The sequence below is a fragment of the Vigna unguiculata genome, chromosome 3, assembly GCF_037176805.1.
Source record: "Vigna unguiculata cultivar grain cowpea cultivar isolate G323 ecotype 2 chromosome 3, ASM3717680v1, whole genome shotgun sequence".
Classification (NCBI taxonomy): domain Eukaryota; kingdom Viridiplantae; phylum Streptophyta; class Magnoliopsida; order Fabales; family Fabaceae; genus Vigna; species Vigna unguiculata.
The window spans coordinates 24,148,684-24,164,017 of record NC_140794.1 but is presented as its reverse complement, the minus strand read 5'-3'; the positions used below and the strand labels follow the sequence as shown (position 1 = coordinate 24,164,017).

Genomic DNA, 15,334 nt, shown 5'->3' with positions numbered 1-15,334 from the left:
TCTAAACCAAATAATTGAGAAAGATAGTGTTTAAATAGAAAGTAAAAAATTTAAAATGCTCAGTCATTGGTTTGTCCGCACTTAAGTTTTGTTTGGTAATAGGTAGAGAAAAACTCACTTTGGCCCATTAATACGGCGTTGGCCATTTATTTTTTTTTTCCGCATTAAAGTTAGTAAGAAATTATTAGACAGTTTCTTTTTCTACCTCCATGACTTTCTTCTTACACCCCTATTAAATAAATTTCCCATTTTACTTTTTTCTAATTACATAATCTGAAAATAAAATTGGACTTTTAAATTGTACAGTCCAAAAGTTAAAAATAATTTTAGATTCTGAAATCTGGAAGTCACTTTTTACTTAAAAAAGAATTTTGCATCGCTTGATCTGATAATTAAAAATTACAAATAGAAAGTCAAATGGCTTTTGGATTATGTAATTTAGATGTTATTCTTTTAAGAAAAACTTTTAAATTGTATAATCTGAAAGTATTTTTAATTTTTAGGTTTTACATTTAAAAATGGATAAAATAGAAAGTTTTTTTTGAATGAGAGTGAAAAAAGAAACATATGATGATGCCCAAAGAAACTGCAAAATTATTCAAATGTTGAGGGTAAAGCTTAGCTAGGTTTCCCTCCCATACTTCTGTTGGAGAAACGATGCACCCTTTTATTAGTAGGAGGACAAAAATATCTTTAGGGATAAAATCTGCTATCAATAATAATAATAATAAATAGATGTCGGTTGTTATAGATGAGTTAAAATGAAAATCATATTACCTATATTGGCAAATATTATTACTTGTAGTTGTATAGTGGATATTAATTACTAATAAAAAATTAAAATTTAATTTTTATTATAGTTTATATTATCTTTATAATTTTATTTAGATTTTACTTTAAATGATTATAAATTATTATTTTTTAAATGTTTTGGAGTATTTATAAATTCCCTCAAATTTTAAAAAATTGAGAAGTATTTTTTTAATCTGTATCATGTGAATAACGAGATAAATAACATATCGAATTTTTTGTTTAAGATTGGATAGGGGTAGACAATATTCAGAATCTGCACAATTTTTGGCTTGAAGGGTAATCATGAATAAGGTGCCTACAAGGATAAATCTGAGAAGGAGAGAAGTACAATTAACTGATATTTCCTGTGTATTTTTTGAGTTAGAAGAAGAGACTAATACACACTTATTCCTCACTTGCAATGTAACAAAAAAGATTTAGAACATGTGTAATAGGTGGGTGGAAGTGAGAACGGTGCATCATAATCAAATTAAAGCTCATTTCCAACAATTTGATATGTTCACCCACCCTTAATAGTAAGGGAAATAAGTTATGGAAGGGTGTTTGGATTTCAATTATAAGGAACATAGGGGGTCACAGGAACAAAATAGTGTTTTAGGCAAGGAAAAGTAGATGTAGAAGAAATATTTACCATGACACAATTAAATGCTTGGGCTTGGATAAAGTATAAAATTGGTAAGGTTGATTTCTCTTATTCAAATTGGATTTTTTGACCAATTCAGTGCCTCCACTCTATTACTTAGAAACATAATCACAATCATAAATAGGTGACTAGGTAGGGACCACAAATGCCTATGAGGAAGCAAGAAATAGATTCAGGTGCTTTGTCTCTTCTCAAGACATCCTAACCATGTCAGACTTTTAGTTTGGTGCTTGTTTTGTCTGTGCATAAAATCAAGGAATATTTGTCTCATGCAACCCTTATCATATTTAAAGGCAACTTGAAAATATCAAAATCAAATGTAGAACACTAAATGGATATCAAGGATTGAATAATATATTATGGATTTGTTAGAGTATGATGTTTGACTACAAACCCAAACTTTGAACCTGATGTAACTTTGTAGTCACTCTATATAAATGTTTGAAGGGAGAGTTAGCTGAATTTTGTTAAGTTTAAATATATGATATTTACAATAGATAAATGTTTTTATAATAGGAAAACACAGTAAAAAAACTCTATAATTTTTTATATTAATATATATATATATATATATATATATATATATATATATATATATATATATGTAATTCTTTACTAAAAAAAATGGTAGATAGATGTGATGATCATAGGAAGAAATATTTTTCCATATCAAAGAAATATATAAAAATGAATTAACTTATCCTTCATAAATTTTGAAAAATCTTGGAATCAAATCATATTTTGAAAAAAGATATTTGTTTTTAACTTGTGGCCTAATTATTTTGTAGGTTTGATGGAGTGATAGAGGGAGAAGAGAGTGGGTGTTGGTGTGGGGGATTTAATGTAGGTAAATAAATGTAAAGAAGGTAAAAAGGATCGTTGAAGTAGTGGGGAGAGCAGTGCAGGGTAGGTGTCAGTTGGCACCGCAGGAGAACAGAAGAAGAAGAAGAAGAGAAACAGCGCGGTTGTTTTGTTTGGAATTAGGTTTTTGTTTGTGTCCCTGAATGAGTGTAATAGAGATAGGAATAGAAATTGGAAAAGAAAGAGAAAGAGAAAGAGATATCGATAGTTGAGGAGGTGAGGGAGGAGAAAGGGAAAGGGAATGGATCAATCGTTCCTGGTAATGCTGTCAAATCTGCTTCACCTCCACAACTCCCTCGACCCAACAACCTCCCTCCTCTCCGACTCACTCTCCTCAACCACCGCCAACCCCTCCTCCCTCCTCCACTCCTCCTCCATCGCCCCCCTCCTCTTCTTCACAATCGCATCCGTCCTCTCCTACGTCGCCTCCACGCGCCCCTCCTCCTCCCCTCCCAACCCCAACGCCGCCGCCACCACCACCACCAACAACAACCCCAACACCCACGCCAACAACAACGCCTCCTCCGACTACTCCGTCTCCGCCTTCCGCGCGCTCTCCACGGAACACATCTGGTCCCTCGAAGCCCCTCTCCGCGACGCCCACTGGCGCTCCCTCTACGGCCTCTCCTACCCCGTCTTCACAACCGTCGTCGACAAGCTCAAGCCCCACATCGCCCTCTCCAACCTCTCCCTACCCTCCGACTACGCCGTTGCCATGGTCCTCTCCCGCCTCGCCCACGGCCTCTCTGCCAAAACCCTCGCCGCCCGCTACTCCCTCGATCCCTACCTCGTCTCCAAAATCACCAACATGGTCACGCGCCTCCTCGCTACCAAGCTCTACCCCGAGTTCATCAAAATACCCGTTGGCCGCCGCCGCCTCCTCGAGACCACCCAGGCCTTCGAGGAACTCACATCCCTCCCCAACATGTGCGGCGCCATCGACACCACCCCCGTCCACCTCCGCTCCACCCCCAACAGCAACCCTAACCTCAACCCCTACCGCTGCCGCTACGGCTACCCCTCTTTACTCCTCCAGGTGGTCTCTGACCACAAGAAGATCTTCTGGGACGTCTGCGTCAAGGCCCCCGGCGGCACCGACGATGCCACCCACTTCCGCGACAGCCTTCTCTACCACAGGCTTACCTCCGGCGACGTCGTCTGGGACAAGGTCATTAGCGTTCGCGGCCACCACGTGAGGCCTTACGTGGTCGGCGATTGGTGCTTCCCTCTGCTGCCCTTTCTCCTCACCCCGTTCTCCCCCAGCGGGATGGGCACCCCTGCGCAGAACCTGTTTGATGGAATGCTCATGAAGGGAAGGTCCGTGGTGGTGGAGGCCATTGCCCTTCTGAAGGGGAGGTGGAAGATTCTTCAGGATTTGAACACCGGTGTCCATCACGCCCCCCAAACCATCGTTGCCTGTTGCGTGTTGCACAACCTCTGCCAGATTGCAAGGGAGCCCGAACCCGAGCTGTGGAAGGAGCCCGACGAGAGTGGACCCCCTCCCAGGGTCATGGACAGTGAGAAGTCCTTTCATTACTATGGGGAAAAATTGAGGCAAGCGCTTGCTGATGATCTGCACCACAAGCTTTCCTCAAGATAGTACTTCCTTAATCTCTTTGCCCCTTTTTTACTATTATAACTGTCAACTGCCTCGCAAGCAAGACAGCAACCTCATTGTGTGTTTTATGAGAAGAAGTGTGTTTTTAGATTTAGTTTTTATTAACTTCTGAGCTTGTTGTCGTTCATAACCGGGTGTAGAAGTAGAATACATAATGATAAGTTAGATTGGTGACACTCTCAAAGTGTGATGGCTGCCTCTCGTCTTGTGAATGCGGAGGACTGAACTACTAACATTATTTTCTATTCGTATATGAAATGTTCATGTTTAAGACTAGTTTCAACTCTGATACCATTGTCTCCCTTCATTTGCTTTCGACGTTTACATCCTTTCTTCCTTCTTCAATGTTAAAACATGCTTCCTTTTGATGCTTTTAGAGAGATTCGATAGGTCCTTAGTTCTTTCTTTGATTTTGTGCTGGTTAGGTGTTTAATCTGAACCTATTCAATGGAATTTGTTAGTAGCAAGTCCATCACCAAGAGACTCTGATAATAATATGTTGCCGCTTCGGTCTAGCTGCATGATGTTTGAAATTAATGAATATATTCTGCATGATGTTTGAAATTAATGAATATATTCGGTCTAGCTGCATGATGTTTGAAATTAATGAATATATTAGATACCGTGTGTCTGGTAATGTGTCTGGAAGTAAAAGTTTACTTCAAATCAACAATAACAATTGATGCAAAAGATACAAGTTGTATTTTTCATAGTGTTGTGGAAAATCATAGCATCGGTGATGACCAACTACAAACTTAAAGTAATAGATAGTTCAGAACAAATTTTTCATAGTGTTGTGGAAAATCATAGCATCGGTGATGACCAACTACAAACTTAAAGTAATAGATAGTTCAGAACAAAGATAACCCAAACTGTTTGTAACACTGCATGTAAAAGTAATGCCTGAGAAAACTTGAAACCAACGAATTACATCTTCTGAAATGAAATATGACAAGAATGAATTCAAATTCATCGTTCTACATTTTCATAAAAAGGCAAATGTTTCTGTTGAGTTGATTCAGTTTAGTAATGAACGAAAATGCACATTTTAATATACCCTCATTACATGAACGTCGGAAAGGCAGAAACTACATACTTGTCGGAACTACATACTTGTGAATGTACACAGAAAGGCAAACTACATACTTGTCGTAACTACATTCAGCAGAAACTACATACTTGTCGGAACTACATACGTGTGAATGTACACAGAAAGGCAAACTACATACTTGTCGTAACTACATACTTGTGAATGTACACACGTAAAGGCAGAAATTATATACTTGTGAATGCACATACGGTAAGTAACACAAATACCAAAGCAAAATATTGAAAACTGAACAAAAATTGATAGATACGAGACGACTGACTCAGCTACTATTAAGACCACGCTTATCGGAATGTGCATCATGGTGGACATTTTTCACACTTTCCAAACATTTAGAGTCGCTCAGCCGCAACAGCTTCCAATAATTTTAGTTTCTCAAACAGCTAAAATCCCCTATAATATGCTACTAGGAAAGTAACTGATTCATAGAATGTAAATGTAAGGTAACACTAATACAACATCTAAAATTAAGATGAAATTTTCAGACTCACAAACTTATGGTTATACAAAAGCATTCATTAATACAGGTGACAGGAAATTATTACCACCCATTGAGACAAAGACAAAGTTAATCTAATTCTACAATTCATATATTAATTCTTAGGCCAACGATCTGTAGACTATTTTACAGTTTGAGCTCCTTCAAAAAGAATCAGAGTTGCATTTCATTATGAACCTGTACTTTTTTAAATGGGTGCTAGCAAGGGCTTCAGATAAGAAGACAACAATGAGTTCCGGCGCCAACTAAACACAAATCCAAATATGGTCGAGTCAAGCCACACAAGGCTCTTCTGCTTTAAATTTTATTGAACCTTGGCAAGGCTTCGGCTAGATACACCGTGTAATAATTTGACAAACCCAAGAAAGCTTAACTTTCCATCTGTGTGACGTATCCAATCGTGAAGAACAACATGAACGGGGATAGAGGGGCCAAGTCCAAGTTCCTAAACAATATTTTGAAGAAATATGATGGGGATTAGGCATATATACTCAGTAATTTTAAAATTTTCAATGATTCCCTATGACTAACAAGAGTCACATCAGTACATTCTTGACAGATCCAGCAGTAATCAGTAACAAATAACTACAGATTCTTTAGATGCATATAAACAAAGTGGCAGATAGAAAGTGCACATGCATTAAATTATGCAAAGTGATGCCATCAGATGTAGTTACTCAATTATTTTTGGAAGTCCTTTGTTAGATTTGGTTGGAGGGCCGTGCATGAATTTTGAAGGGTGTCTTTAGTCTCTTCACCTATTATGGGAAAGGGTGGTGCTTTATGGCCAAGCATCTTTATGGCTCAAAGCCTTGCCATACATCTACTTTTTGGGTTCTTTAGTTTCTTAACTTTCCCTACTGTCTGTGGAGAGGATTCCTTATCCTCCATTAGTTCCACTTTCTGTTCTTTCCTAATAAATTTTCTGCAACTACCTCCTCCATCTGTTTTTGTTTCCTATGTAACTACCCCTGCCAGTAGTTCTTTTCTTTCTTTACTTTTCCTACGGTCTATGGAAGATTCCTTATCCTCCTTAAGTTGAACTTTCTGTTCATCCTAATAAATTTTGTAACTGCCCCTTCACCTCTTGAAAAAAGAAGGGTTACTACCTACATCAATTACAAGCACACACATATAAATCAGTTCTAGTGGAAATAACTGTAAATGCAGCTTTGAGAATAATGCTAATAGTCTAAGAGTGAAGTGATCTTTTCTAAACATACTGAAGCAAGCTCTTCAATGACAATAGCCCTGTTTCCATCTTTGTCAAAGAGCTCATAGGCACAGCGAGCATGTTGTTCCCAACGATCAAGAGCTTCAAGTTGATGCACACTTAATGCAGCTGCACAGAATTCTTCAAAATCCATCCTTCTATATTGTAATGAATTCAGCTGTCATAAAAAGAGAAATACAAATGTAATAGAGAAACAAATCAAATTAAGGGATATATCTATATACACAGAGCACGGTAGTTTTGGTAGTTTTGTTTTACCGAGGAAAGAAAGTCAGGGATGCGAGACTCTTTCATGGCATCTGTTGCATATTTCATCAAGGCCTGCTCAGAAATATATGAATTAGAAAAGCATGTGGAATCTAACATCGATAAATTTCATACACATCGCATGATGACTAACCTTGTTAACATTCTCTAAAGATATGCTTCCATTTTTACTTGGTTCTAGCAGTGAAAATTGCTCCCTCAGATAATAGAGTTCATCTGCAGTCAGTGTTTTTGACAAGGCCTGTGAAAGAGACAAATAAAATTAATTAGTCAATTACAAAAGAAAACTAAATTGCACACACTTGTGGTCAGAAGGACGGACCCTTAAGGCAGCCTTGCGTAATGATGATGATCTCATATATGTCTTCATGAGCTTAAATATTAAAATATCAAGTGGAACTTTTACGTTGTTGTAATTCCGTATCCAAGGATGACCTGCAAGCAAAAGATTATTGGTGGCAGCTTGAAAAATATCTTACGAGACGTGAATGATGTTGTTATAGGTAAAAAAAACTGACTTAGAGCCTGAGCAGCAGATATCCGCTTCCGTGGGTCCTTGTTCAATAAGCGTTTGACAAAATCCTTTGCTTCTAAAGATAAAGATGGCCACGGTGTTTCATCAAAGCTAGGATCAGCTTTCAGAACTGCCCTGAAAATACCAGACTCTGTTCGAGCCCAAAATGGACGACTACCACATAAAAGAATATATGCTATCACGCCTATACTCCACACATCAGCCTCTGTGCTATAAGATCTATGGAGAACTTCAGGGGCCACATAGTATGCACTTCCAACAATATCATTAAGCCTTTCATCTGTAAGACGCAATTCAAGAAACAAGATCATATTCCCACACTCTCATGATGTAAAGGATACTACTACCAACTACCAGGTAAGGACTAGTAAAGGAAGACCTGGTCTCACAAAATCTGATAACCCAAAGTCTATGGCTTTCAACTCAGAACTTTCATCCTTTTTAGTGTACAAAAAATTCTGAAAACAAAAAAGCAAGGAGGTTAGATAATATTCCAAGTTGAAATTCATATTCAATGAGTAAATCTAACCTTCAATATATATATATAGAAAAGAATTTCTTTATGGAATTTTCTTTGCTATTATTTATGGTTGACTTTGTTTCCTAACCATCAAAGTGACTGAACTATAGCTAGGATTCCTCGTGTAGATAAGTTAATGAGCTTTATCAAACATTTTACCTGTGAGACAAGAATGAGGGGCTTCTTTGGGGAAGGGGTGTAAAATTCAGTTACAAATGGGTAATCCACCCATGCCCAACTAACCATTTCCATGCCTAGCTAGTGTTAGGTGAGTCTGGAAATATAGCAGATTCAGAGGCTTTAACCATATGCTCACCTCTGGCTTAAGATCTCGGTGCACAACACCCTGAAGATGACAAAATGCAACAACATTTAGTATCTGCACCATTACAGCCTTTGCATCATCTTCTGAGTATTTCCCTCCCCTAAAGAAGAAATAAACCATGTAGTTAGTTAGTTAGTGGCAAGGCGCAATTCCAAAGGTCAATTTTCTTATCAGTATAGAATGTAAAGCAGGTGTGTTAAATGAAATTACCTTGATAATATCATATCTAAGAGCTCCCCCCCTTCACATAACCTGAATTGTCAATAAGATCCAGCTGGTTACAAAAACAGTATAAAGCAAAAAAGAAAAATCAACGAGAAATAGGTACTCTATAAACAAAAATATGATAACCTAAGCCATAGTGCAGGTGTCACTAAAAAGGTTGTATCATATATTGTTATGATAAGATATTTTATTTGAGCTAAAAGAAAAGTTATTGTTAAACTTCACTAGGATGGCCAGGGAGCACTACAGCTACAATATAGCTTTGAAGAGAAACAGAAACAAACATCGCAAACTTACTCCATTACAATGTACACATTATCTTGGTCTTCAAACGCATCATAGAACTGTATCAAATTGCTGTGACCATTCAAAGCTCGCAATATTTTCACCTCCCTTCTCACATCTTCAATAGCAATTGCTGTTGTCATCTGGCAAAAAAAGGGGTGATGAGTCTTAATTCCTTCTATACAAACCATCAAAAATGACATAAAACCTCGAGTTTTCTCCAGTAAACTACCCGAACTATTTGGAACTCAACGACAATCTCAGAACTGCTGAGTGTTCCAAGTGATGCACCAAATGTAAAGCAGAAGGGCATATGATGATTAAGATTAGGATTGAACATAAAAAAAGTTAACCTTTGATTTCGGTATGACCTTAACAGCCACTTGTTGACCCTTAAGCTCACCCTTCTTGAACCTAGCAGAACAAGTATACCCAAAATGCCCTCGACCCACTTCTTCACCAACTTCCAACCTACTCGTGAACTCCTTGGAGAACCCAAACCTCTTATCCAAATCCGCCGCAGCTCCACCACCATCCTCCCCCTCCTCCGATATCGCAGCAGCCGCCGCCTTTTTTCCCTGTCGCCGCGCCAGCACAGCTCTTATGTGCTTAGCCGGCGAAGGCGGAGGGAAGGGCTTCCGGAAGAACCTCCTCGGCGTGGAGGCCGCGCTCCTGCTCCCTCCCGCCGGCGCCGGAGACTTCTTCAGGAAGCGCGCGGGGCTCGGGCTGTAGAACGGGAAGAACGGAGACTGTTTCCCGGCGGCGACGTCATCTTTCCGGCGGTGGTTCTCGGCGGCGGCGGGACTAAGTGGGGCTTTCGGGATTTGCGAAGGGTCGGCCTCGGCTTCCGCTTCGCGAAGCGCGTAAGGGTTCGCCTTCTGCGGCTTCGATGTGCAAACTCCCATCACTGGAAGATCACAGAAGCTGCGAGCTACTCAATCATTGGTCACGCCATTGCGGAAAAGATTCTTCTGGGTCTTGTTGTTTTCTGCGAAAGATTCGAACTTTGCAGAGGGTTTTAAAGAGGGCGGAGGTGGATTTGTGGGGGCAGTGTAAGAAGAAGAAGATGAAGAAGAAAAAGAAGAAGAAGGAGAAGGAGGTTGATTTCACGCGACACGTGGCATGCACGTGAGTATTGGGTTTTGGGTGTTCATTGAATTGGGAAGTAAAGAGAGAAGGGAAGGTCTGAAATTGAATTAACGAGGAAGAGGATGATAATGAGAAGAGTGATGATATGCTTAGGTGAGAAGATGGCGAAGGGGGGTTGTATTCTATTGTTTCTTGCCACAGGTTTGGCTACATATTGTTCCCCCTTTTGACTCATCACCAACAATGCCGTACCAAGAGAAATATACCATTATTATAGCAACAAAGAAAATTTTTATCTTTTAATCAATTATTTGTTACTGTCACATGAACGAGGCAACACTGCAAAAACTCATCAACAAATTAAAAATAAATAGGACCATTTATCGTTTAAAAAATCTTTATTTGTTCATACCACTTGTTATTCCGTTGAAGTAAAGTCGAATTCAAGAGCTTTAATATATTCTTGACTTCATTAACCACTTTTTGTAAATAGTTTGGGCATGCTTCTTCCCTCTTTGTTTGGCTTAAACAAGAAATGAAGCCAAATATGGTATTCCCTTTCCAACTGTGAAATGAACAACAGCGACGGTTTGAGATCACTTTGTTAGACGAGACACGTAAATAAGCAACACCCAAATTACACGTATCAGCTTTTGAAAACATCTTTTACTCAGAAAGAAAATATTGTGTCAAAAAAGTCTCACCTATGCTCTGTCTGCTGGAGTAACACAGCTTGCGCATACTGATACGAAAATTGAATGCAGTTTGAATTGAAGTGTATAATATAATATTATATGATGTTAAAGGATTTGTTTGGGTTGATTAAGTTGAAATTTGTTAATATTTTATGTGATGAATAGGGTCTGAGATCTGTTCTCTTATCTTGGGACTCAGATACGGATCTGGTACATGGAAGTAACTTGATTTGGCAGTAGCATATGATTTGTTGTTCACATGCAAACGCTGGATTTAACAATGCACGTAAGACAATTTTATAAATTTCCCTGACCAACACGACTTGGAGGTTCTCACCCATGTGAGGGCCAACTTCTAAATAAATTGCAGGGAGTGATTAGTAAGCAATCCCTTCCATCCTTTTTCTTTACTTATTCTAAATGCAGTTACCATTGTGCTTGCTTTTAATTGTTCTCTATGTTATTCAATGGGTTTAGTCACCATTCATGCTGCCTGCTTTTATCTTTTGTTTTAGAAAGCTAGTTTTCAAAGTTATTTATATTTGTTAATGATATTTTAAATTCAATTTACAGAAGCTAAGTGGAAGTGTAAATAAAATATGATTAGATCGGGAGAGAATTTAAGAGAGAGTGGTTGGAGGGATTTGAAGGAATGAAGAAGGATTTGTTAATGATTCCATGAATGTCATAATTAAAAAAATATATTAAAAGATAAAAGATTACTCTTTTGTCCCTGTAGTAAAAATAAGTGAAAATAAATTAAATTTAGTTTAAATTAATTTTAAGTTAATAGAAAATATAATGTATTTCTTAACATTGAGATATAGTTTAAATATAGGCTTAACACCTCTTCTTTGCTTCAAATACCAAAAGCTCAAAACTCTCACCTTCAACAACTTGGGACTGAGCTTCATAATGTCAAGAAAGGATATCAGATAGTATTGAAGCTTATACTCCACATGAAATCTTTTATTGTTTTTCTAAAAGTCATAGGAAATCTTGCATTAGATAAATAGAAAAGTTCACTTATTTGATTAATGAAAAATTCAAAAATTCACAATTATTGTAACACATATACGAAAACATAAGTGTAACAACTTTGAACCAAACTTCATAATATGAATACTCTATATAAAACCCATTGATACTTGTCTGAAATCCATTATAGATATTGTATTAAATCAAGAGTAACTCAATGTTCTCCTTATTGGCCTTTCATCTGAATATGAGACCATTATTTTAATGATCAACCATAAACTATAACTCTTCTTGTTGAATGAGATTGAGTCTTTTACTATTGCTTAATAATCTCACATTGAATGTTTGAAGCAATATAGTGAAACAACTTTTTGCTCAATATTACTCAAGTTGCACTCGAAAATGAGAATAGTGTGCGTGAAGTCATAATCTCAAGTCAACTATGTAAACCCAAATAATAGTTTTAACTTCACCTCCAACATTAATTAATTGTCCTTTGATGGAAATCATGCAGAAAGAAATAGAAGTAGTAGTGGAAGATACAGTTGATGGAAATAATAATGTTCAGTATTGCTACCATATATTACTATAGGTTTGATTCTTCCTATCAATGCCATCGCCAGCATAATATGACAACCATTTCACATGACCTTCAACTCCTTAACCACATTTTATTAAATATTATAATCATATTCAAATTTTTCTTTCCAATGCACATCTTAAAACAAGTATTTTGAGTTTGAGGTCACTCATTATGTCACTAAAAGTTTCACTTCACTTAATGAAGAGATAACTTCAAAGTAAAAAACTTTTTTTCTGTAGAAATAAAGAAAGTTTGCTCCCCAAATTCACTCTAATATCAAATTTCATCTAAATATTTTTATTATCTTTTTTATAACTTACCATTGTCAAATTCACTCTAATGGGATTGAATTTATTTTTTAATTTCATCCCAACAACTTTTTTTGTGAAATCTCAAGTTGACCACAAACTCTTTCTCCATAGTCACCTCATTAATGATGACATTTTATCAATTTGTCAACCTTCTACCCTTGTCACACCTCAATAAATATAATTTACCATATTCATCATGTTTATAAGAATAATCATTCTAATTTTAGTAGCAATATTGAATCTTCTTTAGTTTCTCTCTAGCATAATAGACCGGGACATCCACACTCATTTATTTTGTATGATTTATTATTGTAATACTCTTATTTAAAATAAACAAAAAATGTACCATTTTGTGTAGGCCACTATAAGATAAATTGCATCCTATTACTTCTCATTGTTCGCTAATTGTTTATACTAAGTTGTTAATGGGTTATATGAACTAAATAGGCTTTGTTGGTGCTTTTTAGTATGTATACATAGATTTCTTTTCTTAAAAAAATATGAAACTATATTTGTGTTAAGAATTTTAAAAATATAGTTGAATTATAACTAAATGAACTAATTAAGGTTGTTGAAACTTATTAAGTAGTGAACATACTAGTGCAAAACAGTGAAATAACAATAGGATACCAGATCATTTATAAAAAAAAACGATGTAATAAATCATGCGGTGGCAATTTTGTAATTACTGTGAACTATATTACATCGGTTGTTGATTTAAACGATGTAATACATCATTTTTTAAAATAAAAAAATTAAAAGACATTTTAATCGTCACTTTTTTAAAATTAAACTTGATATTACATCGGTTATATATGGGAACCGATGTAATATATATGTTTGATTTTAAAATAAATCATCACTTCTGCTTCCCTTCATTCCATCTTCTTTTGTTTCCGTGTTACTTTCACTTCTTCGTTTTCCACCTCCGTTTGCACTGTTGCTCTTCCATTCGAAGTATTCGTTGCTCCTCCATCGTTCACATTGTCGCTTTGCCGCACTGTTCTTCAGTCACGCCGTCTCACAGATCCAGTCGCGCGACCATGGAGTCTTAGGTCTCAATCATTTTGTGCTCTGCTCCTTCCAACCCTAGCCTTAAGCCACCGCTGCATCGCCCTCAACTCACACCTCTTGGCCATGCTTTGTGGTGGGCTTCATACGGGAGTTTGTAACGTCGTTCCCAACCAACACCAACGATGTCATTCTTCCCACCACCACTAACGAGAGGGTTTTTGTGTTCGGATGTCGTGGGTTGAAGTGTGGTGGTGTAGGCGTTGTTTTCGGTGAGCTTTCTGGTGCTTATGGCTTTTGTTGGCATCTAGGGTTTGTTTCAAGCCAATGTAACAATTTTTTGTTGAATAAGGAAAAATTTATTTGTGTGTTTTGATTTTGTTGTGGGTTGTGTGTTAATTGTTGGTTTCTTCTGGCAGGTGGAAGGTTAAAGGTGTTTTACCCGCTTACTAGATGCTTGCCATATGTTTGAAGAAATAGTGTCATGCTCTCTTGTGGTTCTTACGAATTGCTCACCAAGTGTTTGTCTTATTATATCTTAGATAAAGCTCTGTTGTCTCAAATCTTTCTAAAAAAAATAATAATAGATACAAGTTAATTCATTATAATTTTAACTCTTTATTGATGCGGGTTTTGGTTTAGAAGCTAGAAAAACCTGTAATCTGTTTTTAAAATAATAGTATAGGATATTACATCGGTTCCCACGAACAATCGATGTAATATGTCTTCCACTTATAACATCACTTAATACAACATCAGTTATAAAATCGATGTAATATGTCAAAAAAAAACAGATGTAATATCACTTTATTGTACTAGTACATGTTCCTTTACTTAGTGCTTTTCAAATTTGGGTATTTAACATATAGGTAACATTTATCCTCTCGAAGACCACCAAAATGTGTGATTAAACTAAATTGTTCACATATTATTGATTAATGTTTGTAGCTCATGCTTGTTCTTAAAAGTGTAATTATTAGAAAACTATTAATGAGATTTGTTTTGGATGTTTGAATTCATATTTTTTAAGTAAAAATTTAATATGAAAATAACGTTAAGAATTTTTCAAATTGAAGTGATTTAAGTTACTATGTTTATTTTTGCACTAAATTAGGTCTTTTTGGTATAAATAATCAATTGGTAACCCTATTTCAATATTTACTCTTCCTGGTAGTTTTCTTTTTCTTCTAGGGTAGTCGAAATAATCAATTATTCGAAGAACTAATGCTTGAAAAAATAGAGTTTCTTGTGTATTGTCTATATTACTATTATTTTATTTATTTTTTTAATGGCCTAGAGGGTGATTAGGTAAGTGTATGAAGATTCTTTCATGTCTAATCATGAGTATGCAATTGTTTTCAATATTCACCATTCATCTAGATATTTCTACATCCCAATTTTAAATTCATCTTATCATTTTCTTAGATCTCACTTCTGCATCCAAATTTTAAATTCAGCTCATCATTTTCTTATATCTCACATATGCTTTGCCTTCATGCATATCATAATCAACTTTTATCATACAATTATATTAGTTTTGGGTTAGATAATTTTTCATTTTTTTCTTTTATTTCATTTTCCCTTGTTGCATTGTTTATGTTTTCTTTAGCAAGGTTTAAATGTACAATCTAAGTTTAATACACACCATTTCCACGGATTTGACCCGAGTCTTCTTTCCTATATTATATTAAGGGGAAACTTTGTTTTGTTTGACTTTAACGTGACTAAAGGTGG

General features: G+C 36.4%; 2 protein-coding genes across 2 annotated transcripts; one reads left to right on the top strand and one right to left on the bottom strand.

Moving 5' to 3' along the window:
• Positions 1-2,289: 2,289 nt before the first annotated feature.
• On the top strand, positions 2,290-4,211 carry LOC114179043 (PIF / Ping-Pong family of plant transposase). Its single transcript, XM_028065239.2, has one exon. It carries the CDS (start codon positions 2,559-2,561, stop codon positions 3,915-3,917), a length of 1,359 nt encoding a protein of 452 aa, XP_027921040.1. The 5' UTR covers positions 2,290-2,558; the 3' UTR covers positions 3,918-4,211.
• Positions 4,212-5,505: 1,294 nt separating this feature from the next.
• On the bottom strand, positions 5,506-10,263 carry LOC114179042 (CDPK-related kinase 5-like). The gene is made up of 11 exons (XM_028065238.2): positions 9,287-10,263; positions 8,946-9,076; positions 8,634-8,675; positions 8,415-8,523; positions 7,958-8,036; positions 7,562-7,858; positions 7,366-7,478; positions 7,177-7,284; positions 7,035-7,097; positions 6,766-6,933; positions 5,506-5,987 (listed from the first exon to the last, which is right to left on the bottom strand). Exons 1-11 carry the CDS (start codon positions 9,836-9,838, stop codon positions 5,847-5,849), a joined length of 1,803 nt encoding a protein of 600 aa, XP_027921039.1. The 5' UTR covers positions 9,839-10,263; the 3' UTR covers positions 5,506-5,846.
• Positions 10,264-15,334: the final 5,071 nt, after the last annotated feature.

What these genes read in the sequence shown, in the direction of transcription:
- LOC114179043 (XM_028065239.2), top strand. Translation starts at nt 2,559, where the DNA reads ATGGATCAATCGTTCCTGGTAATGCTGTCAAATCTGCTTCACCTCCAC.
- LOC114179042 (XM_028065238.2), bottom strand. Translation starts at nt 9,838, where the DNA reads ATGGGAGTTTGCACATCGAAGCCGCAGAAGGCGAACCCTTACGCGCTT. An exon ending in ATCAGATTTTGTGAGACCAG is followed by an intron (nt 7,859 to 7,957) that starts GTCTTCCTTTAC and finishes TGCGTCTTACAG; the next exon opens with ATGAAAGGCTTAATGATATT. An exon ending in TCATTGAAGAGCTTGCTTCA is followed by an intron (nt 5,988 to 6,765) that starts GTATGTTTAGAA and finishes AATATTGTTTAG; the next exon opens with GAACTTGGACTTGGCCCCTC.